At 41.1% G+C, this 22,500-nt stretch overlaps 1 protein-coding gene across 4 annotated transcripts in view; it reads left to right on the top strand.

Annotated features, from left to right (window-relative positions):
- Window positions 1-5,116: 5,116 nt before the first annotated feature.
- The window catches only part of LOC148032959 (uncharacterized), a 36,245-nt gene continuing 18,861 nt past the window's right edge, over window positions 5,117-22,500 (top strand). The window contains exons 1-3 of one of the 4 annotated variants that reach the window (XM_087683652.1): window positions 5,119-5,446; window positions 5,670-5,775; window positions 6,380-7,038. In XM_087683652.1, coding sequence (XP_087539778.1) covers window positions 5,763-5,775; window positions 6,380-7,038 — 672 coding nt within the window. In that variant the 5' untranslated portion in view covers window positions 5,119-5,446; window positions 5,670-5,762. Of the gene's footprint in view, window positions 5,776-6,376; window positions 7,039-22,500 lie in introns of all 4 variants that reach the window. The other 3 variants (XM_087683650.1, XM_087683653.1, XM_087683651.1) reach the window with 3 other exon arrangements.

Raw genomic sequence — 22,500 nt, 5'->3', positions numbered from 1 at the left:
TATACTATTTTAGCTATAGGTTCGGAAAGCCTCCAGAGGGCTTCCCGAACCTACCCCCTTTTCCAAACCTCCCTTTTTCAACCAAAACCCCCTCCCCTCCTCTCTTTCTCACTTGCAATATCTCATTTTCTCTTCCCTTTCCCTTTTTTCATTAAAGCCTTCCTTCCCCCCTCCCCCCCACCTCCCTTTTTTTAATTAAAACCCCTTCCCCTCTCTCTCACTTATAATCTCTCTCTTTCTTTTCCCCATCCCTTTTTTAATTAAATTCTTCCCCCCTCCCCCCCTCTCTCTCTCATGTGTAGGGCCTAGGTTCTCTCTCTCTCTCTCTCTCTCTCTCTCTCTCTCTCTCCTTTCTTTAATTAAATCAAACTTCTTTTAAATCAAAAGTTTCTCTGTCTCTCATAGTTAGATTAAACTTTTTAATTTAAATTTTTATTTAATTAAAAAAGTTTAAAAGCTTTTTTAATTTAAATTTTTTCGAACATAGTTTTTCACACACTTTGAGAGAGAGAGAGAGAGAGAGAGAGAGAGAGAGAGAGAAGAAGAAGAAGAAGAAGAAGAAGACGGAGAGAGAACGGGGAGAAAGAGGAAAGAGAATAGTCTTTTTTTAATTAAACATTTTTCTTCTACCCCTTCCCCTCTCTCTCATGCGTAAGGCCCAGGTTCTCTCTCTCTCGCTCTCTCTCTCTCTCTCTCTCTTAGATAAAACTTTTTAATGTAAACATTTTCTTTAATTAAAATAAGGAGAGAGAGAGAGAGAGAGAGAGAGAGAGAGAGAGAGAGAGAGAGAGAGAGAGAGAAGAGGAGAGGGAGAGGGGGAATAGAGAGAAAAAGAATTATAGAGAGAGAAAATATAAAATTTAAGAGAGAGAGACGAAAATAAAAAAGGAAAAGAGAGGAGAGAGGGGGAGAGAGACAGAGAGAAGAAAATGAGAGAGAGAAAATAAGAAGAAGAGGAGAAAGAATTTGAACACAGTGAGAGAATTATAGAGAGAGGAAAGATAAAATTTAAAAGAAAGAAAGAGAATTATAGAGAGAGAAAATATAAAATTTGAGAGAGAGAGAGAGAATAAAAGAAAAAAGGAAAAGAGAGGAGAGAGGGGGAGAGGGACAGATAGAAGAAAATGAGAGAGAAAATAAGAAGCAGAATTATAGAGAAAGAAAAGGTAAAGTTTAAAAGAAAGAGAAAAAAGAATATTTCTTTTAAAATGAGATATATGTATATATATATACAAATAGCAAAAAAGAAAGGAGAGGGAGGGAAAAAGGGGGAACAGAGAGAAAGAGAATTAAAGAGAGAGAAAATATAAAACTTAAGAGAGAGAGAGAGAGAGAGAGAGAGAGGAAGAAAAAAGAAAAAGAGAAGAGAGAAGGGGGATAGAGACAAAGAGAAGAAAATGAGAGAGAGAAAATAAGAAGAAGAAGAGAGAGAATTTGAACACAAAGAGAATTATAGAGAGAGAAAATATAAAATTTAAAAGAAAGAGAAAAGAAAAAAATTTAAAGAGAAGAAACAAAGGAAAAAAGAGAAGAGAGAAGGAAAGGAGAGGAGAGGGGAGAGAGAGAGAGAAGAAGAATAAGAAGAAGAAAGAGGAAAAGAGGAAGAGAGATGGGAAAAAATAGAAAATATCAAATTCTTTTTAAAAGTTAAATATTTTTTGAGAGAGAGAGAAGGAGAGAGGGGGGAAAAGAGAGAGAGAGAAAATAAAATTTAAAAGAGAGAGGAGAGAAGAAAATATAAAAATTAAAAGGGAGAGGGAGAGAGAAAAAAAGGAAAATTAGGAGAAGGGGGAGAAGAAGAAAAGGGGGCGGAGAGAGAGAGAGAGAGAGAGAGAGAGAGAAAGAGAATATAAACATAAAGAGAGAATTATATATAGGGAAAAGATAAAATTTATATACTTTAAGAGAGACTGAGAGGGGAGGGAAAGAAAGTGAAAGAAGAAAAAGAAGAAGAGAAAGAGAACATGCAGAGACAATTATAGAGAGAGAAAATATAAAATTTAAAGAGAGAGAGAGAATGAAAGATAGAGGAGAGAGAGAGAAAGAGAGAGAGAGAGAGAGAAGAAAAGCACAAAGAGAAGAAAAGGAGAGAGAGAGAAACATAAGAAATTTAAAAAGAGAATGAAGAGAGAGAGAGAGAAGAAGAAGAAAAAAAGGAGAAAAGAGGAGAGGGAGAGAGAAGGAAAAGAGAGGAGAGGGGGGGAATAAAAGGAGAGAGAGAGAAGAAAAGCGAGGAGAGAAAAGAGAGAGAGAGAGAACCAGGAGAAAAGAAAAACAAACTAAAATAGAAGGCAGAGAGAGAGAGAGAGAGAGAGAGAGAGAGAGAGAATAGACATAGGGAATTTGGAGGAGAGAGAGAGAGAGAGGAAAAAGAGGAGAGAGAAAGATGAGAAATGGATTGTTGAGCGAAGTTGCTTCGCTTGCCACTTCGAGGCAACGAAGCCGTCGCGAAGCGGCCTAGCGTTTTGTGCGCACGAAGCACGCGTGGAACGCTAGTTTTTATTTATTTGACAATCTTGGGATCCTTTTGCATGACATGTAGAACAGCTTGAGATTTGAAAATGCACATTTTTCTCATCACAAAAGAATTCATATAGCTTCTTGTGCTATGCCATTTGTTCTCCTCCATGCATACGTTTGTTTTCTTCCATGCTATCATCAACAAACAAGGATGATTCATTCAAGCGTTTCATGTAATGTAAAAGGTCATTGAAGAAAGATCATCCATTGTTCCCTGACATACACTTGCCAACTACTCATTAATGCCCTCTTCCAAAAAAGGAATTTGCTAGAGTGTTTAAAAGCTTTTGAGGTTCCAAAATGCATGTTACTCACATCAAGCTAGAATTTATGTTGCTTCCTCTCAAATGCAGGTCTTTCCCCTCGAAGCTATTTTCCACAATTCAAAAGATGCCTAGAGATTGACTCATGCTCCCCAACATATGCTATACCTTGTCTAGGAAACATTACCAAACATATGCAATGCCGATCAACTACTACATAGTGTTTACTCACATGACTTTAGAAATACAGTGACAAATATTCCAAAAGGCAAAAGCAAACTTAAACCCCTATTGGCTTTAGAAAAATAACAACTTGGAGAAGTTAAGGGTATATATGTTATTTCCAAAAGGCAAAACCAAACTTAAACCCCTATTGACTTTAGAAAAAAAAAAAATCCACATTGACCCTTCAAAATCATATATGGTATCGACACCATGCACATAGCAAATGTGTGTAAAACAACTTGGAGAAGTTAAGGGAAATCCCTTGTGAATGCATAAAGCATTATGTAAAGGGTTTGTTTTTGTAGTATTAGATCTTACTCATTATATTCCTAGCTATTAAGTTATAAAATTTAGTCCTTAGACACTCACTAGATGTTTGATATAACCAAATATTAAGAATGTTTATAAAATTGGGTTCATTGGTAGGGTTTTCCATGTTTATGCGTATTTCTTAACCATTTGCCAATCAATCATCTCTCTTGTCAATTACTCCTCTTTTACATAGAGGCCTCATTATGCCACTTGTTTACATCCTTTTCAATAAAGGTTCTCATGGTCATTACGCCTTGCGAAATCGGTGTTGATTTTGCAAAACATCAACACAAAATTGAGATTTAGTGTTAATAAATTGCAAAACTAGGAAACACACCTCTAAAATTCTAAAGTAGAGGTTAAGTATTGGGAAAAACTTTCCAATTCTTAAGTCAAAGATTTTAACATTGGTTCTCGAAAATGTTTTCTCGTGAACTTTGAAATCAACTTGCAAATTGCTTAGGGTAGAGGTAATGGTTAGTATATTGAAGGATACTTGCATTGTGAGTGGGCATGATACCTCATAGAGCAATACTTAAGAAATTTGACACCCTTGGCGACCACAACACTTGAAAAAAAAGTGATATGTAACAAATGAGTACTAAACAACAATGTTTTGCCAAGTTTAGTTACAAAAGTGCATCATTTTTAGCCACTTGAAGCTATGACACAAATTCTTGTATATTAAATTAAAGGTTAATGTGAACAAAACCGTTGAGCCATGTAAATTATTGTATGTTTTGCCAACACGGTTGTAACCTAGTTGGGCCGCAAGTCTGGGTTGAGTTCCATGGGCATGCGAGTTCAAACCCTAGGTTGCATTTACTCGATAGTACACATATCTATTAATACATATCTTAGCTTTTTATATACTTTGGATTTGGTGAAACCTCTAAAATATGCATCCATGAGTGTCACTCTATTGGCCCCTCATTGTCACTCTTTTGTGAGCCTTTATAACCATGTCTATGGATAAATAAGATGCAATGGGAGCCCATTAGATGCCACTTTATTGGTCCCTTCATTCTAACTTAGATAACAAAGCTCTAGAAAATTTTGTCACCCTCGGTGATGGGTAGAATATGTCAACCATAGTTTTTGTTTCAAAAAGAGACATTTCATATTACTCAAAGTAAGCTACACCCTATTTTTGAGACCATACCTCCCTCCTTGCACGTCAATCAAGTGTTGATTGTCACTTATTCCTACTTGTACTTGAAAGATGTCTTGGATTGGTCGCATCTGATTAGTTGTTGCCTTAATTTTAAAAATTACTTTTGTAATGGTGGGAATCATATTTTTCCCTTGAAGGCAAGGACCCTTGGAGCTACTTAGCTAGGGATTGAATCCATGGTTCACTCAACACATGTAGTGCCCCAACCAATTGTTGCGGGCTGCAAGTTTGCTCATGCATTCCTACGCGGGTTGTGTTTACAAAAAACATAGGTTTAACGTAAGCTAAATTGAAAAGTTTTCGTGAAAAAAGGATGACAATTTAAAACTTGGAAATTTACAAAACATTTAGTTATAAAATGGTAAATGCATATAATGTTGATTCAATAATCCCTCCAAAATTTCTAAAAAAAGTTTACGTGGTTGCGACCAAAATCCGAAAACGACCAAAGGAAAGGAAAAAAAAGGAGGACAAATTACAATGATATATGCCATTGCCTCCATGGTATATGTGCGTGTGGGAAATGGGAAATTGGGACACTCCGTGTGTGAAACAGCCTAGGCCCTTGAGACAAGTTAATGGAAGTGCCAGGGGTGGATAATCCATGATGGCCATGGGCCAATGGAGAGGCCTCTAGGTAACATCTCTCTCTCTCTCTCTCTCTTTCTAGCCATATGCTTAGATTGCAGTGTGCACGAGGACGTTGACACAGGAAGAGAAGAGGAGAGCCCAAGCACTCGAGCCTCCACACACACACACCCACCCACCCACCACCACCACCACCATCATTATTGTCATCATCATCATCATCATTACAACATACATTTGATTCCACATACATCATGCGATACTTCGATTTCACAGTCCTCAAACAGGCCTGTCGGTAAGCTCCAGCTTATATAGGAAGCCACCCGATAACACAGATCCGTCGTCCTCCCCTGCTGCACTCAAGGTAACCCATTTAACCTCGCAATGGCACATCCCGACGTTTTGGGTTATGCGACCGTACGGCCTTCTCAGGAAGAATGTTCTATGCTGACGGAGGCTGGGGGGCTTTAGCCGCGTCCCCCTTCTTCCAGACCCAAAAACACTGTGTTTTGCCCCCCCTCTTGCAGCAAGTCGGTGCTTGGGGCACGAATGCTGAACTCGTGGTCTGTCGTTGATTATCTTCACAGACTGTGCCGCCCCGAGGAGCTTTGGGAAATGCTGCCATCATGGATTAAACGGATCTGCCCCTCTATGGCAATGGAGGTCGAGTCGCCGCGCTTATGCATTCTTCAGGTACCACACCAAGTCTCAAAGGGCTTTCTTACTTGGATTAACAGCCTCGCCCATTTCAGCTCATCACACTGGCAATAGCTGCTATTCCCCCATGTTGTGATAACACTAACAGACAATTGCGATCAGAGTAACAGACATAACTGCAACTTTTTTTGACATTTTGAGCACATTTTGCACGAGCACATCATTCCATGTTTCTCTACTGCTCCTGCTGCTACAGAAACATGTAAAGTGTAATCAATGTGCCATTTCCGTTGCCTGCATGTGAGTTAGGTCTTCATTGGTTGGTATAGTTTTGAAGCATCCTATCTCATTATCCAGAACAATGCTGTCCACTGCCCTTACTTCTAGGCAAGGGTAAAATGCTGCCATCGCACGACAAAGGTTGGGGTAAAAAAAGGTATTCTTGGAAGTCCTCCAAGCGCAGTTACAGAATATAGCCTACTATTTTGGATGTTGATTATGGGCGTGTCATTTTTGTGATAGAACATAAATAGTTTTGTATATGAAGCTTAAGTAAATGAAAGCATGCTTCTGTTGGTTAGTAAACAAGAGAAAAGGTTAATGACTTTATTGGTCCTTGTTTGACATCTATGGACAGCAGAAAACCTCAGTTATCTAGAGCTTAAGGAGTGCTGTATTGAAGGACTTACAGGTGTTACAGCCATGACAGCTCCAGGTTCTCGAGATTGCCCAGACGGAATGCTTGAAGCAGGATATCCATTGCTGGCTTCCAGGGGAGTTCCAAAGTGGACGGATTCAGGGTCATCAGCAAGGAGCAATGGGTATCCATTCAAGCGGTATCCTGTACTAGCTCGTCCAAATGGAACTGGGGGAGATTCATTAAACAGCCTAGACAAGGAAGAAAATATAATTGATGGCTCAAAGGGTAGCGGTCAACCTCCTGGGAAAGGAAGATCTGCATGGCGAGGCAGTAAATCTGATGGAGAAAATGGGACTGCAAAAAGCAAGTCCTGTCTTTATAGCATCCTCATTTCAGTGGTAGTATGTTGTTTCTTCGCAGAAGCTTTATTGCAAGGTTCAGTTATGATGCTGTGGAAACAAACGGATTTTTCATTGGGCATGGGCTACGTGAAACCATCTAGTTCTGATGGTTCGGATGGCCCTGAAGCATATTCCCTGGAATATAAATTAAGGTTTCTTCCTTCAAAGTTCAATCAACGTGTATTCAGACAGAAGAAAAGTGGCACAGCAGTTCGGATGATTAAACAAGATTATCTTCGAGCACCTCGTATTGCTCTGGTATTGCCTCCTTGTTAGACACAAAAAATTCCATATTTTTCTTGTCATAATGGAAACTAAAGCTTTTTAATTACTTTTATTTTCACGTTGCCATCATTTTAAGCATAACCATGTCATATATTATTGCTTTTAACTATTTCAGTCCCAACCAAAACAGACTATCTTTTTTGCTTAGTGCTTTACTTTTAGGTTTGAAAATGCTAGTTTTATGAACGAGCAACTGACCTATAATTTAAGAGGTTGCATACAAATATAAATGAAACAGTACATTCATGGATGGATTTCTATGTGCTTGATGGTGATAAGGCCTACATCATTGGCTTTTGTTATTAGCGGGGTGAGGATCAAAGGGCAGGAGTTATGTAGGTGCAAGTGAGATTACGTAATGCCATGCTTGGAACTTGTTTGCTTTGGTGTGTTTGTTTAGACTGTAAAACCTGCAAGGGAGTTGTACACTAGTTGTGTGTCTCTAGTTTGCTATTGATGCAAGCCATCTATGCCCCATTGTCATTATTTGAGTTCTGTTTTAACTCTATTTTATGTTATGAATGTGCAATCACTAAAGTTAAATTGATGAAACAGCAACTTGTGACTCCTCTTTTCACAAGCTGTAATCTAGGTCCGTGTTTGGGCAACTTGTGACTCCTCTTTTCACAAGCTGTAATCTAGGTCTGTGTTTGGGGCCATCTCCCATAGTTCAACTGCAATTAGGAACAATAGCTAACATAGTTCAATCTCATGTGGCTTAGATTATTTGCTGCTTAGCATCTCAGCGATTTGCATGGCCAAGGGCTTCTCCATTGTTCTCCATCCATTATGGACACAATTTCCCCCGAGAAAGGAGCCCCATGTGTCATGATTGGAGTGACTAGGGTGCGAAATGACCATAGCTTTGGTTTGGGATCTTGCAATTGAACTTGTGGAGACCATCTCTCTAGAGAAGCCAAGGTGTCAAAACTAGTCAAGCATTGGCCACTCGTCTCATGGAAAAGATCTTTGGGCCAAAGAAAGTGATCCTCAAAATGTTCACGATGATAATTGTCTCACACATTGCCTTGGTATTGTGTTGAGTTGGCTATCTAGTTATCGGAGATACAAACGATCATGACATTGCTCCTCCCAAGTTTGAGCATGAGGCTAATAGAGCATTAAGGTTTTGTTGGTAGTTTGAGGCTAGAGATGAGCATAATATTGTTTGCATAGAAATTTTGGGATCAAGTCTCTTGCTAAAGGTGCTCTTGGTGCTTCAGTCATGTTCACAAAGTCAAAAGTCTCATCAATGTTAAAGAGTATGAGTGAACTAATCGCGCACAATGTGCGAATCCCCAATATCATCCATTATGGCATTGTATCTTGGAGGCATCAAAGAACTTGGCAAGGAGGACCATGTTGAAAGCTATGTGGAAACTTACAAAGCATCTCGGTGGCATGCAAATTAAAAACCTACTCAAGAATGCATGGTCTTTGATCTATCCCCTTGTCTAGAACTCCCTTGTCATTCGAGTGAAAGTTGGCATTTTGGTGTGTTCAGGCCCTTGCCTTGCTCCAAAAAAAGAAAAAGACAAAAATAGGAGAGATGTAAGCTCCTTCAAAGGTTCTATCGGGGCAGTGTCTATCCTCTCATAGATGATTGATTCACATGTATTTATAAGTGTTTTAGTTCTTGTTTTATTCTTTTTGTGTTCAGCCCTCAAAATTTTTGCCTTGAAACAAGGCATTTTGATGTTAAACATTTTGTAGCTATGCCACAGAGCCATTATCAAACATTATTTGAAAGCTTTGAATCTTCTTTTCCAACAATTCACCACATTCAAGTGTCTCCTAGATGACATGGAGAAAGCAATTCTTCTTCAAATTGATTTGAAAGAAGTAAATATTAGAGAGATTGTTTTAGCCTTAACGCAAAATGGCAAATGTTTTGCCCTACCTCCACCCTCTCACTATCATTTCTCTTTGGCCCACATGATATGTGAGGAGCACCACCTAGAACTCACATGGGCAAAGCCATGTCGTAGGATAAGTTGGATTTTCTCCAATGAGACCAAACCACATTCAAGTTAGTATAGATCGTGGAGTCAAGAGTTGAGGTAGTAGCCATCTATCCGTTAGCTAAACATTATTGGCCATGCTGCCCAGGAACCTAGTGGCCCTCTTTGCATGGGTCACCACTATCGATGTGTTAATATGATATGTAAAGAAATGCCCATGTAAGAACATAAATGAAAGCATATGACAAAGCATAAAGTCAACAGAACACAATTAGGATTAGGGTAACGCATAGACAATGAACGCAGTGAAGATTTGATTGTATGAATGAATATAATACGATGCTCATGTAGCAAACAAATTGTGCAAGGAAATGAAAATTGTACCTTGAACTCAGTGTTTGGAGGACCAAGGTAGAGGTGATGAGCTAGAGAGTGTGTTGTACTCTTGAGGGATCTCAAAATGTAGCAAGATAGCCTCCAGATGTCGGGATAGCAGTAAACACAACAAATAGTGATGCTAGATCAGTGTCGGGCAGGCAGAAGAGTGAGAAATCTGCAAAACGCAGCCTTGGGAGAGTAATGACAGCTTGGATTGCAGCAGGGATGACCAAACACAACAGTAAATGCAAGGTAGTTGGTTGCGAGGCTGATGCGTAGCCACTTGAGGGGTAGAGGACATGAGGCGATAACTCCAGGGAGTGTAGACTACGAAGTTAAGGCTGAAACAAGCATTGGAGAGTGATAGATAGTGCTGGGCAGCTTTGGTTGAGATGTCCTTTATGAATGGGGTGTGGGCAACAAAGCTAGAGGGCTTGAAACTTGCAAAAACGAGATTAGGCTGAATGGAGGCAGCCTACCTATTTATAGAAAGTTTTGGGACCTTGAATCGCTCCCCGTTTTAACTCTCTTGAACCACCCTCTATTTTAGGGTTTTTCATCAATTAAGCATTTTTTGGGGTTATTAATTGAAGAGCATTCTTCTGTTGTGACACAAAAATCCTTTTCTCAGATTGAACTGTCTCCATTTTCAAAAAGCAAGACAACGATCCAAGGTCTGCCATCTCAAAAGTAGCACAAAGCTGAGTCTTAGTTTCTACTATGGGAGTAGAGTTTGGGCTAGTGATAAATAAATCATCAATGCATAGCAAGATATAGTTGATGCCCTCTAAAGTGATGTGGACATATAAGTTTGGGCCATAAGGGGTAGAATGAAATTTGTGAGTTCGAAGGAACTCGTCCATTCTTTGGAACCAAGACCACGGTGCTTGCTTTAGCCCATAAAGAGCTTTCCGCTAGCAAAGGACCTTATCTTTTCGGTTAGTAGGAGAAAATCTAGGTGGTTGCTCCATGTAGACTTCCTCCTCTAGATAACTGTTTAGAAAGGCACTTTTGATGTCCATTTGATGGATTGGCCAATCATAGTGAATGGTGAGTGCAACCAATGATGAAATGATGTCAAGTGTGTAGTAGGAGCAAAGGTCTTCTCATAGTCAATGCCTTGCTTCTGTTGAAACCCTCGCACTACAAGGCGAGCCTTGTACTTGTCTAAAGTCTCATAAGCTTTTAGCTTGGATCTAAAAATCCAATTTGTCTCTATGACTTTCTTTTGGCTTGGATGATCGACCAAGGTTCAAATCTCATTTCGGTCAATATTCTCTAGCTCATTCTCCATGGCCTTTGCCGATGGGGGTGTTGAAGAGCCTCTTGTTAACTACTTGGCTTAGAATGCGCTATGTAATTAGCTGTAGACAGCGATTGAAATGATGTCTAAGATGCAAGTTGGGCAAGTCTTCTAGGGCTGGTGGAAGGATCCTTGAATCTCCCATGGTTTGTTGCTACCATCAAGGTAATGGGCATTGTAGAGGGGGACGTGGAAGTAGAAGAATTTGCGGATAGGCAAGAGCGGGTAGTAGACTCTGCTTAGAAGGCACAACTTTCGAGGGAATAATGTGAGAAAATGACATCAGAGTCTGGTGCAAAGAATTGCACAAGGTTCCTCTCATCAAGTACTACATTTCTTCTTACAATCATCCTGTTTCTTTGATGATTAAACGAACGATAGACTTTTGCTTCGGAGTATTCTACAAAGATGAGGAGATCGGTTTGAGGATTGAGCTTTCTCCTCTTATCATTAGGGGTGCACATGTAGGCACAACTCCCAAAGACTTTAAAGTGGGAAACTATAGATCGAGAGACAACAATTGCCATATACGGAGTTCTCTGAGGGATAGTCAATCTAGTTAGGCATTGATGGAGGATGCATACCGAAGTGTTAACAGCCTTCTCCTCTTATCATTAGGGGTGTCCATGTAGGCACAACTCCCAAAGACTTTAAAGTGGGAAACTATAGATCGAGAGACAACAATTGCCTTATACGGAGTTCTCTGAGGGATAGTCAACCTAGTTAGGCATTGATGGAGGATGTATATTGGAGTGTTAACAGCCTTCTCTTATCATTAGGGGTGTCCATGTAGGCACAACTCCCAAAGACTTTAAAGTGGGAAACTATAGATCGAGAGACAACAATTGCCATATACGGAGTTCTCTGAGGGATAGTCGACCTAGTTAGGCATTGATGGAGGATGTATACCAAAGTGTTAACAGCCTTGACCCAAAAGCACTTAGGAAGCTTTGTTGTGAACAACATAGAGTTTGCCATGTTCATAATGGTCTGATTTCTATGCTCTATGATTCCATTCTGTGAAGGGGGGTTGGTAAAGGTAAGTTGGCGTGAATCCTAGTCAGTGATTTTATAGTTTTGGAGCTCATGATCCAAATTGATGTGATTGCTCCTATCTTGATGAGCTGCATAGCCGTCAGTCAATTGCGCCCAACACTCAGATGCTAAGTCCAAATGCTAAAGCTGCGAATGAAACTCATGTAATAAACCTTGCATCAACTGGACAATAGCAGAGGCATTTCTAGCCTTCCATGAGCGGGCATCCTCATATCGAATAAGTACGGGATCATGTTGGGGTTCTAACCCATGCACAACATTCCATAGGTTCTATGAGTCAAGGGTATGTCTCATTAGGTTTGACTTGTTAAAACGAGTCTTGTCATTAACGGCATTTTTGGCTAATGAGAAGGAAGAAGCATTAGGTGTTGGATAAGTGAAATAAGATGGATAAGAAGGGGGATAAGTAGAAGGTGGAGCAGGTGGGTAGGTAGAAATAGGTTGAAAAGGTCCAATGGGTGTCGATTGATGCGGAGGCACTGAAACATGAATGTTTCCATAGAGCGCCGTTAGAGGTGGAGGCAACGAGATATGCAAGCCTTATCCAACTGTCGATTAGGGCACGTCAAAATGACCAAAAGGCCCACTAGGTAATGCCATAGAGGCAAATTGTAGTACCAATTGATCCACACTCAGTAATGGTTGGGTGGCATTCCCAGTTTGTGAAAATCCTTGAAAGTGTGGATAGGACGATGAACCTCTGGCATGGAGACACCATCCCACCCGGTTGATGAAAAGACGAGATTCTAAAGGTTGTGCCTAAAGGCAAAGGACCTCCTTGTGTGATGCGTGAGGTCATGAAAGGTGCACTTAATGGAGGCTAAAAGGAAGGTGCGATGGAATTAGTGGATGGGATGGGTGGGAGATTAAATGGTTTTGTGATTGGTGTAGTTGTGGGAAATGAGTTAGGTTTCTTTTGTCCATTAAATGTAAATGATGAAAAAGACGATTCACCAAAATCAAATTGATTATGGGATGTAAAAGGTGAAGAAAAAGATGAAAAGGAACACTCATGAATCTTGCAGCTTTTACTTACCTTTACTCGAGTTTAAATGGAAAAATCTATCTTCTCAGGGCTTATGAATCAATACTTGGTGTGAAGAGTTCCTTCATCTTGAGCATACCAATGTCCTGCGAAAAAGAGGAAGTAAACTCAAAAGGTTGAGAAGTATTGTTTTGTGTACTTGACATAGGAGGGAATGAAGATGGAGATGTGTATGGAAGAGATGAAAGACATAGAGATGGCTAGGCTTGGGAACATCATAATGTGGTGAAGATGTGTTCATAGTCATCTTGCGCTCTTTGTTGTTTCTACTTCTTGGGAAGGGCTTTCAGATCAAAGGCCTAGGTATCTTTGGGGTAATCCTAGCTTTGATACCATGTAAAGAAATACCCTAATGTAGAAACATAAATGAAAGCGTATGACAAAGTAGAAACTTAACAAAACATAGTTAGGGTTAGGATAACTTAGAGACAATGAACATATTGAAGATCTGAGTGAATGAATGAAGATAATGCGATGCTCATGTAGCAAACGAACCGTGCAGGGAATGAAAACTATACCACTAACTCTTGTGTCTCAATACCCCAGGCAGGGATGATGAGCTAGAGAATGTGTCATACTCCTAATGGATCTCGAAACGCAGCAAGGCAGCCTCTAGATGTTAGACAATAGCAAACACACTAAACAGTGATGCCAGATCAATGTTAGACAAGCAAAAGAGTGAGAAATCTGCAAAATGCAGCCTTGGGAGAGTGATGACAGCTTGGGTGGCAGCAGGCATAACCAAATGTAGAAGTTTGTTGATGGTAGAGTGCATGGCCGCAACTAGAAGGGCCAAATGCAGCTGTGTGGGCAATCGCCGGGCTGAACACAGCAATAAATTCAAGAGATAGATGCAATACTGAATCGAGTGTAATGAGAGATCATAACCACTGACCAAGAGACCCTCCCTTTATTAAAAAGAGTGAACAATGGAAGCAAAGACACTATTGTAATAGATTGCAAGAACACAAAGAGAGAAAAGAACATTGCAAGAACACAAGGTCTCAAAGAGAATATGCTCGAAAAATGGAATCCATATACCAAAGCACAAGAACAATACAAAAGCTTAGGTACTGAGTCATAGGCATCGTGCATAGTCTCCCTCTCTCCACTTGGAAGCAATTGTGTTGAAGGATGAGTAAAGTGAGTGGTAGTGGAGGAGGGAGCTTGCATATAAATAGGCAATAAAGTGATGTTAGAAAATACTAGTCGATTGGCCATCCGTTAGAAGTGGTGCAGCGATGGAAGCATAGACAAGTGCCGAGATAAATTACTGAACACAAGACAGAAGAGAAAGAAGGAGAGAACATAGAAGAACACTGCAAAGGAAGAGAACTCAAAAGGATGCTTGGGAAATGAAATCCATATACCAAACACGAGATAATTGTGTACAACAGTGAGTTGCTGGCTGCGTGGACATTGGTATCGACTTCTCTCTCCAATGGGAAAACCACCTAAAGAATGATGATGACTATATATGTGATGGAGAAGGAGGAGGAGCCCAATAAATAGGCTCGAAATAAGCCATAACCAGCAGCTGGTTGGCCAACATTAAATATTGGCCAATTGGCATAAAATGCCTAAAATACTAAGAAATGTGCTCAGCTCAATTGGTATGCACAGATTCACATATGAGTTTGACAATCTTGCTAATACCTTGGCTCAGATGGGTGATGTGATACAATACAATAACATAGAACCATCAAAGTAGAACCATGGATATCCAAGTAGCAGGTGATCAAGCCACCACCAAGATGCCTTGGAGAGAACTTGAGGTTGACGTTGATTGTACTAGCTCTTAAAAATAGAGAAGAATCGTAGCATGTCTCTATATCCGCCATCAATGTCTTGTAGTAGCATGTAAGACCATCCTATCAAAAATGCCTGTGAACATATGTGACCATGGATTCCAAACCTTGGGCCAGACCACGAAAGTGTCCCCTCATGTGAGCTTAGATGCTGAAATTATGGGACCATGGATTCCCGGCCTTGGGCTAGATTGCAAAAGTGTCTCCTCATTTGAGCCTAGATTAGGAACTAAGCTCGCTTTTTGTTGAATACGAGTTTGGATGTATCCTAGCTCTAGGATTTGAATTTGCTAGACTTCGGTTGATGCATCAAGGACGTCCCTCTTTGGAACTTATGTACCTATATACTTGTATAGATGAGGCTTGGCTGCCCCATCTCCCCACCCTCTCACACTCCCTCTTTGTGAAGAGTCGTGAAGGACTACCGCATCACTTGGACTAGAAAGTAGTACATGAAAGGGATACCAAGCCCTTTCCCCCATTTGAAGAAGAGGATCCCTTTTGTGCCTTGGACTTCTCCATGGCCGGAGGATTGGAGTCAGAGTTTGAGGAAGAGGATGACTCATTGGAGGAGTTCGCATCCCGCTTCTTCATCTTCTCCTTTTTCTTTCGAGAGGTTGCTAACTCCTTACAATCTTTTCGCAAGTGGCCCTTCTTACCACAGTGATAACATTGGCCCTTCCACTTCTTCTTCCTGTCATTCCTCCTGAAGCTGTAAAGGCCTCATTGGAACCTCCATAATGAGATGGAAGCCTCCCCTATAAATGCAAAGATGCCTCATGCTCAAGCGGTGTCCTCAAAGCATTTGCCACTCCATCAAACTCTATGGAGAGCTTGTAGAGTACCGTGCCCACTAGATGTGCCTTTGAAAGGGTAGATTGCATGTTTTGAAGTTGATGTTGTACTTGTGAACACGGAGGAAAAAAAATTGAATGGTGTCTTTGGCTCAAACTTTATCTGCTGAAGCTGGCCAGAAAGGGTTACTACACGCATGGTGGAAGGTGCCTTGTACAACATTTGAAGCTTTGACCATACTTTTGGAGGTATCCTGCAGGAGGTGTCTGTTGGTAGAACTTCTTTAGAAATACATTGAAGTAGTGTAGAATACACACGCATTGTTCGAATCCCATGTAACCACAACTTTCTCATGGTTGTCCTCATCAAAATTGTTGGAAAGAGGAAAAGGATGCTGAGGCCGAGGAATAGCTCCACTAATAGCGTACCAAATTTGCTTTTGCACAAACTAGGCTTTCATAATAGCACTCCATGTTAGATAGTCAGGTCCATGTAACTTATCATGTGCAAAAGTGCATTGAGGAGCCATATGGAGAGGATAAGAAGAGAAGATAGAATGTAGAAAGTATATGAAGAGAGAAGACAGCCAATCAAATTGCATAGACTGTACAAAAAGAGTTCACATGCAGTATTCACAAACTGACCATGAAAAATCAACTGCAGAAAATTGAAAAGAGCTAGCAAACACTATTGGTAGATAGTGGATGCTGCAGCCCAGGCGCTAGGAGCAAGAGATACAGAAAATGCAGCAGCTGCTAACTAAAACGCAGAGTAAACAGCATTAAATGCAGGCGACCTGCTTTAAACGCAGTAAAGAGGTAAATGCAAGCAGCTGGCGCATAAATGCAGCCTCCATAAGGCGTGTAGACGGGGTGATAGCAGCAAGCAATAGTTGCTAGGTAAGCAAGGGTATAGATGGCCTGTAATCAGCAAAGAAACACGCAACAAGAGCCTTGATCTTGCACTTTGATACCATGTCAGAAGTGGTGCAGCAATGGAAGCATAGACAAGTGCTGAAATAAACTGTTGAACACTAGACAAAAGAGAAATAAAGAGAGAACACAGAAGAATGCGGCAAAGGAAGAGAACTCAAAAGGATGCTCAAGAAATAAAATCCATGTACTAAACTTAAGACAGTTGCATATAACATTGAGTCACTAGCTGCTTGGGCACTAGCACTGGCTCCTCTCTCCAACAGGAAGATGACTTGAAGAATGACGATGATTGTGTATGTGAAGGAGGAGGAGGAGCCCAATAAATAGGCCCAAAAAAAGCCATAACCAGCCCTAGTCGGTCAACATTGACGGCTGGTCCATTGGCATAAAGTGCCAATCCAATAAAATGCCTAAAATACTAACAAATGTGCCCCGCCCAATTGGTATGCACAAACTCACACATGAGCTAATACTCTTGCTAACACCATCAAGGCGTCGAAAAATATGAGTTAGCTAGCCACAAAAACATTTGGCATAAATCGTTGAAATGCATAGAAGTGCCTAGACTTATGCACCCATGAGATGTATTTTGCTAACTCTCTCTCTGAGATCGTGGGTGATTAGTACAATAAAATATACAATGATAAGGACTCATCATAGTACATATAAGAATGACAATTAGATAGAACCACTGATACCCAAGCAGTGGGCATTCAAGCTAACACCAAGGTGCCTCGAAAAGACATCGATGTTGTAACAACCTAGGGGACCATGGATTTTTTGCCTTTGGCTAGGCCACCAAAGTGTCCTCTCTATGAGAATGCTTAATTAAACAATACGAACAAGGAGAGAGAGGGGAAGATAAAGATTGTAATGAAAGAAGAGAATGAAGTGACCAATTTGCATTGGTAATTCCTTGATTACAAGTTTATTGCAGCACTAAGCATTTATTGCAAAACTGAAAAAATACAAATGTACCTACTAATCTTTGGACTATGGACACCTAGTTGGTCCCAAAATTGGTGGCCCTTTTGGTATTTCTTCATCTTTATTGAAGTAGTAGTTGATTTACAGTGGGATTCTCCCAATCCCCCTTCGCAATCCAAACTCCCCTTGCTATCCAAAGTGACTAGCAAGTTTTCCATCTGATTTGCCCCTTGATTGGGATAATCAATTGGCCTTCATCCACTTTGAGAAGAGTGAAAATGCCCCAAATTCGATGGTTGGTTGGTCGTCCACCAGATTTCAGTTGAAAATCACCTTCAATCATGAATAATTAATGTCTTTTCAATGTTTGGCACGCTTCTCGAGGCAATTGCTAAACCCTAATTTTTTCTATTAAATTAGGGTTTATAGCAAAGAAAATTGAAATTCCTTAGCCTCTAAGGGTCCAAATGTTGAGATCTTCAAAGCATGGTTGTGAAATGGTTGGGGAATGAGAGAAAATGTTGAGAGAGAGAAAATTTGGAGTTTTGTCGTGTATGCAGTTGTTGCCTTGTCCTAACAGCAATAAATGTTGTTGCCTACACCTTGAGACTCAAAATTTCTTTACGCTTTCAGCTTGGGGTTGTCGCCCAACTGCCTAGGATCTCGTGTAGTTTTTGGCTGCTCCAAATCTGCAAATGCTTGAAACTCAGCTCACGATGGTTGCTCTGGCTTCTCATGATGTGTTTTTAGCAAGAATGAACGATTCTCTCTCTCTGTTTGAGCTTTCATTTTTTCTCTCCTAGCCTTTTCCACGTTTTTCCCAGCCTTGCTTAAGAAAATTTAACAAGTAGCAGTCTTTCCAAATGTGTTTCCAACATTATCCACATTACTAGATTAATTTTCAGTCTAAAATTACTGAAAATTAATATTAAGTCTCTTAGTAGGATGACATCTTCCTCCCTTGGGAACTCTTAATATCCTTATCCAATGCTACATATGGTGATTGCCCCTTGGGTTAGGTGTAGCGAGATGTCATAGGGGGAAAAATTAACATATGGCAATGTACAGAGTACGCTTCTTACCTTTCTCTCATTGATATATATTTAGAAAAATAGTCTGATCAGCTAGTAATTAAATTGGCTAGGTCACTTCATCTCCCAAGTTTCCCTGTGTCATTTTTGACCATTAGATCAGTGTTAAGTACCATTAAACGCCATATTTGACACCATATACCTCTTAGTATTTGTGCGACATGACTAACTATAAAATTTACCTTTTGATATTCGCTGATTTCCTCTACTTCGAGGCTCATTAATTTACACTAACGTTAGTCGTACCTCACATGTGCAACATTTACTTAAACATGTGATTAAAATTTAATCCACATGTTAAGTGAGGCTTGCAAAAATACATGTATTTATGACATGGCTCCTCTCCATACACGATTCCATATGAGATGGACGAGAAGGAGTTGCAAATGAAGAAGGGGTGCAAAAAGGTAAAGGGAGGGGGGCTCAATTGATGACAAAGAACCTCTTGTAGAAGAATTAAAAATTACCATCAATAGGAGCGTTCGAGGCTGTAGCCTCGTCAAAGATTGCATCTGTACTCATTTGTATCTTTCTTTTCTTTGGCTTCCCGGTTGTTCTATTAACAATAAAGATAAGATCCTTTGACTTCACATTAAGATCACCCCTTTTCTTTTTGTCCACATGGATTGGCATTGTATCCAAAGATGTGAAAGAGAGACATAGAAGGATTCTCAACAAAAAAGCCTCATAAGGAGTTGTGTCTTTGAAAACTGATGTTTGAGGTGTGGATGTCACCTACTGTAGCAATTGCCTCATCCCAAAGAGAATGAGATAGACTACGATGCTCCGACATTGATCTATCCATCTTAGGCATGGTCCTTTGGCATGCTCCACCACACCATTCTCTCAAAGACTTTAGAGCAAAACTTGTTGGCATGGTTGGCTTGAACACTTGAAACCTTGAAAGTGGTTAGCTTTTTAACAAAAACCTTCCAGTTGTACAAGTTGGAACACACATCACTTTTGAATTCCAAGAAATAGGGCCACACATGCTTGCCAAAATAGTCATTAATAAACATTAGATACTTGGCTTTTCCAAGGGAAACCATAGACATAGGTCTGTACAAGTTGGTGTGAACCAACTCAAGCATAGTAGAATCTCTTCGCAAAGCAACTTGTTGATTAGGTTGCCTATGTTGCTTGTTCCGGATGCAATTGGGGCACAAAGTGGTGATGGGGAGAGTGTCAGAAGTGGAGCAGCGGTGGAAGCATAAACATGTGCTGAAATAAACTGCTGAAACACAAGACAAAAAGAGAAAAGAAAAGAACACAATACAGATGAGAACTCAGATGTATGCACGGGAAATGGAATCCATATATCCGAACACGAGACAGTCGCATACAACAGTGAGTCACTGGCTGCGTGGGCACTGGCACTGGCTCCTCTCTCCACAGAGTCTGCAGATGGTGAAATGAAGTGACTGACTGAGGAGGAGCCACTGAGTATAAATAGGCTGAAAAAGTGGGGAGCAATAATGCTGGTCGGATAGCATTAAAGCTGGCCGACTGGTACATAAAATGCTCCACTGGCATAAAATGCCACACCAAAAAAATACCTAAAATACCTAATAAAAAATGCCCAGCCCAGATCAAGCTCAGACTCACACATGAGCTGACAAATACTCTGCTAACACCCTCTCTCAGATCATGAGTGATCTGATACAATACAATAGTACAATGAAAAGGGATCAGAAACTATATAACATAGAACCACCAAGTAGAACCATGGATACCCAAGGAGTGGGTGATCAAGCCACCACCAAGGTGTCTCGGAGAGAACCTGATGTCGATGTCGATCGTACCAAACACCTGAAAATAGAGAAGATCATAGCATGTCTCTGTGTCCATCACCAATGTCTCGCAGTAGCATACAAGACCATCCTGTCAAAAATGCCTCTGAACATAGGTGACCATGGAGTCCCTGCCTTTGGCCAGACCGCCAAAGTGTCCCCTCATGTGAGCTCCAGACGAAAGCCTCCCGCTCTCTGTCAGATAACCAGCTCATCGTGAATCTGGATGTCAATCCCAGCTCCAGGATTTGATTCCGCCAGACTAAAATCGATGCGTCAGGGACATCCCTCTCTGGAACCTGTGCACCTGTATAAAAGTATAGATGAGGCGCGGCTGCCCCATCTGAACACCCGCTCACACTCTCTCTCTGGCACAAGAGAGTCGTGAGGGATGACCTCATCACCACCACTAGAAAGCAGCCGAGGAAGGGGCCACCAAGCCCTTCCCGCGATCCGAAGAAGAGGATCCCTTCCGCGCCTTGGACTTCACCTTGGTCGGAGGATCAGAGTCGGAGTCTGATGAAGGAGAGAACTCATCGGTAGAGTCAACATCCCGCTGCTTCTTTTGCTCCTTCTTCCTGGAAGCCGCTAACTTCTTGCAGTCCTTCCGCAAATGTCCCTTCTTGCTACAGTGGTAACACTGGGCCTTCGACTTCTTCTTCCTGTCACCCCTCTCTGAAGCTACATAAGCCTCACCTCCATAATGTGCCGGAAGCCGCCCCTGTAATCTCAAGGATGTCTCATGCTTATCATCAGTGGAAGTGCACGGAGGAGCCATATGGAGAGGATAAGAAGAGAAGTAGAGAAGAGATGGAATCTAGAGAGGAAACACAGCCAAAACACAAGCACAGACTACAGAAAATGAGAGTTCACATGCAATATAACCCAAAATCTGATCAATAGAAGACAAAATCTGCTGCAGAAAGTCAAAAAATCAGTCAAAAACTGCCAAAAACAGAGAAAACGGCCTGAAGTAACAGTCACCCAGCCACGAGAGATGCTGAATCAGCAAAACGCAGGCTGTAAACTGGAGAAAAACAGGTAGAAAACTGTCGCCAGCAGCTGCAGATGAAAAACGCAGGCAGTAGAGGGTGCGTAGGCAGCAGAGGGTGCGGAGGCAGCAGGCGATGGCAAGATTGCAAAAAAACGCAGGCTGAAAACAGCCCCAAAACAGGTCGCCTGGCTGCGACAGCAGTCGTCTGATCAGCAGGGGTACAAAACAGTCCTGAAATCAGCAAGAAAACACAGCAGAAACACAAATCCTGAAAATTGATACCATGTCAGAAGTGGAGCAGCGGTGGAAGCATAAACATGTGCTGAAATAAACTGCTGAAACACAAGACAAAAAGAGAAAAGAAAAGAACACAATACAGATGAGAACTCAGATGTATGCACGGGAAATGGAATCCATATATCCGAACACGAGACAGTCGCATACAACAGTGAGTCACTGGCTGCGTGGGCACTGGCACTGGCTCCTCTCTCCACAGAGTCTGCAGATGGTGAAATGAAGTGACTGACTGAGGAGGAGCCAATGAGTATAAATAGGCTGAAAAAGTGGGGAGCAATAATGCTGGTCGGACAGCATTAAAGCTGGCCGACTGGTACATAAAATGCTCCATTGGCATAAAATGCCACACCAAAAAAATTACCTAAAATACCTAATAAAAAATGCCCAGCCCAGATCAAGCTCAGACTCACACATGAGCTGACAAATACTCTGCTAACAGAGAGGGGGTAAATATGGAAGCCCCTCCACCAACTTCTTTTGAGAAGCTTGTTTGATAGAATTGAGGTTTAGGTGCTCGTATTGAGCAATGCCAAAGTAGCCCAAGCTTGTGGAAAGACCTTGTAGCAAGGGTAGTGAGGTTGTAGAGCTCACCTTGTTGTATACTTGTCCAAAGAATACCTATGGAAGCATCCTCAATGGTGACACTATCTTGGGTAAAGACCACGTGTGTACCTAGCTTGTCAAGCCATGGATAGAAAGAAGGTTAAAACCTAAATTTGGCACATAAAGAACATTGGCAATAGAATCTTGATGATTTGGAAAAAGTGGAATAGTGCCCACTCCATGAATTGGAACAAAATGATTGTCACCAGTGGTGATAGGACCCCTCTCTAGCACATGCCTTGAAGCCAATCCTATTGGTAGGTTATATGTGAAGAGGCTTCATTGTCCATGAGCCATGGCTTCTCTTCAATGGATGAAGCAAGTGTTGTATCTTCGACCTCAAATAGATGTATGAAGATAGACTCTATAGTAGCCATGGTAGCCTTAGAATCTTTGGAACCTTTCTTAGGCTACAAGTGGGGGTATTTCAGCCAACGCTTCTACTTTTGATG

The sequence above is a fragment of the Lygodium microphyllum genome, chromosome 8, assembly GCF_053477565.2.
Source record: "Lygodium microphyllum isolate KBCC chromosome 8, Lygodium_microphyllum_v1.1.10, whole genome shotgun sequence".
NCBI lineage: Eukaryota > Viridiplantae > Streptophyta > Polypodiopsida > Schizaeales > Lygodiaceae > Lygodium > Lygodium microphyllum.
This window is presented reverse-complemented; position numbering and strand designations above follow the sequence as displayed.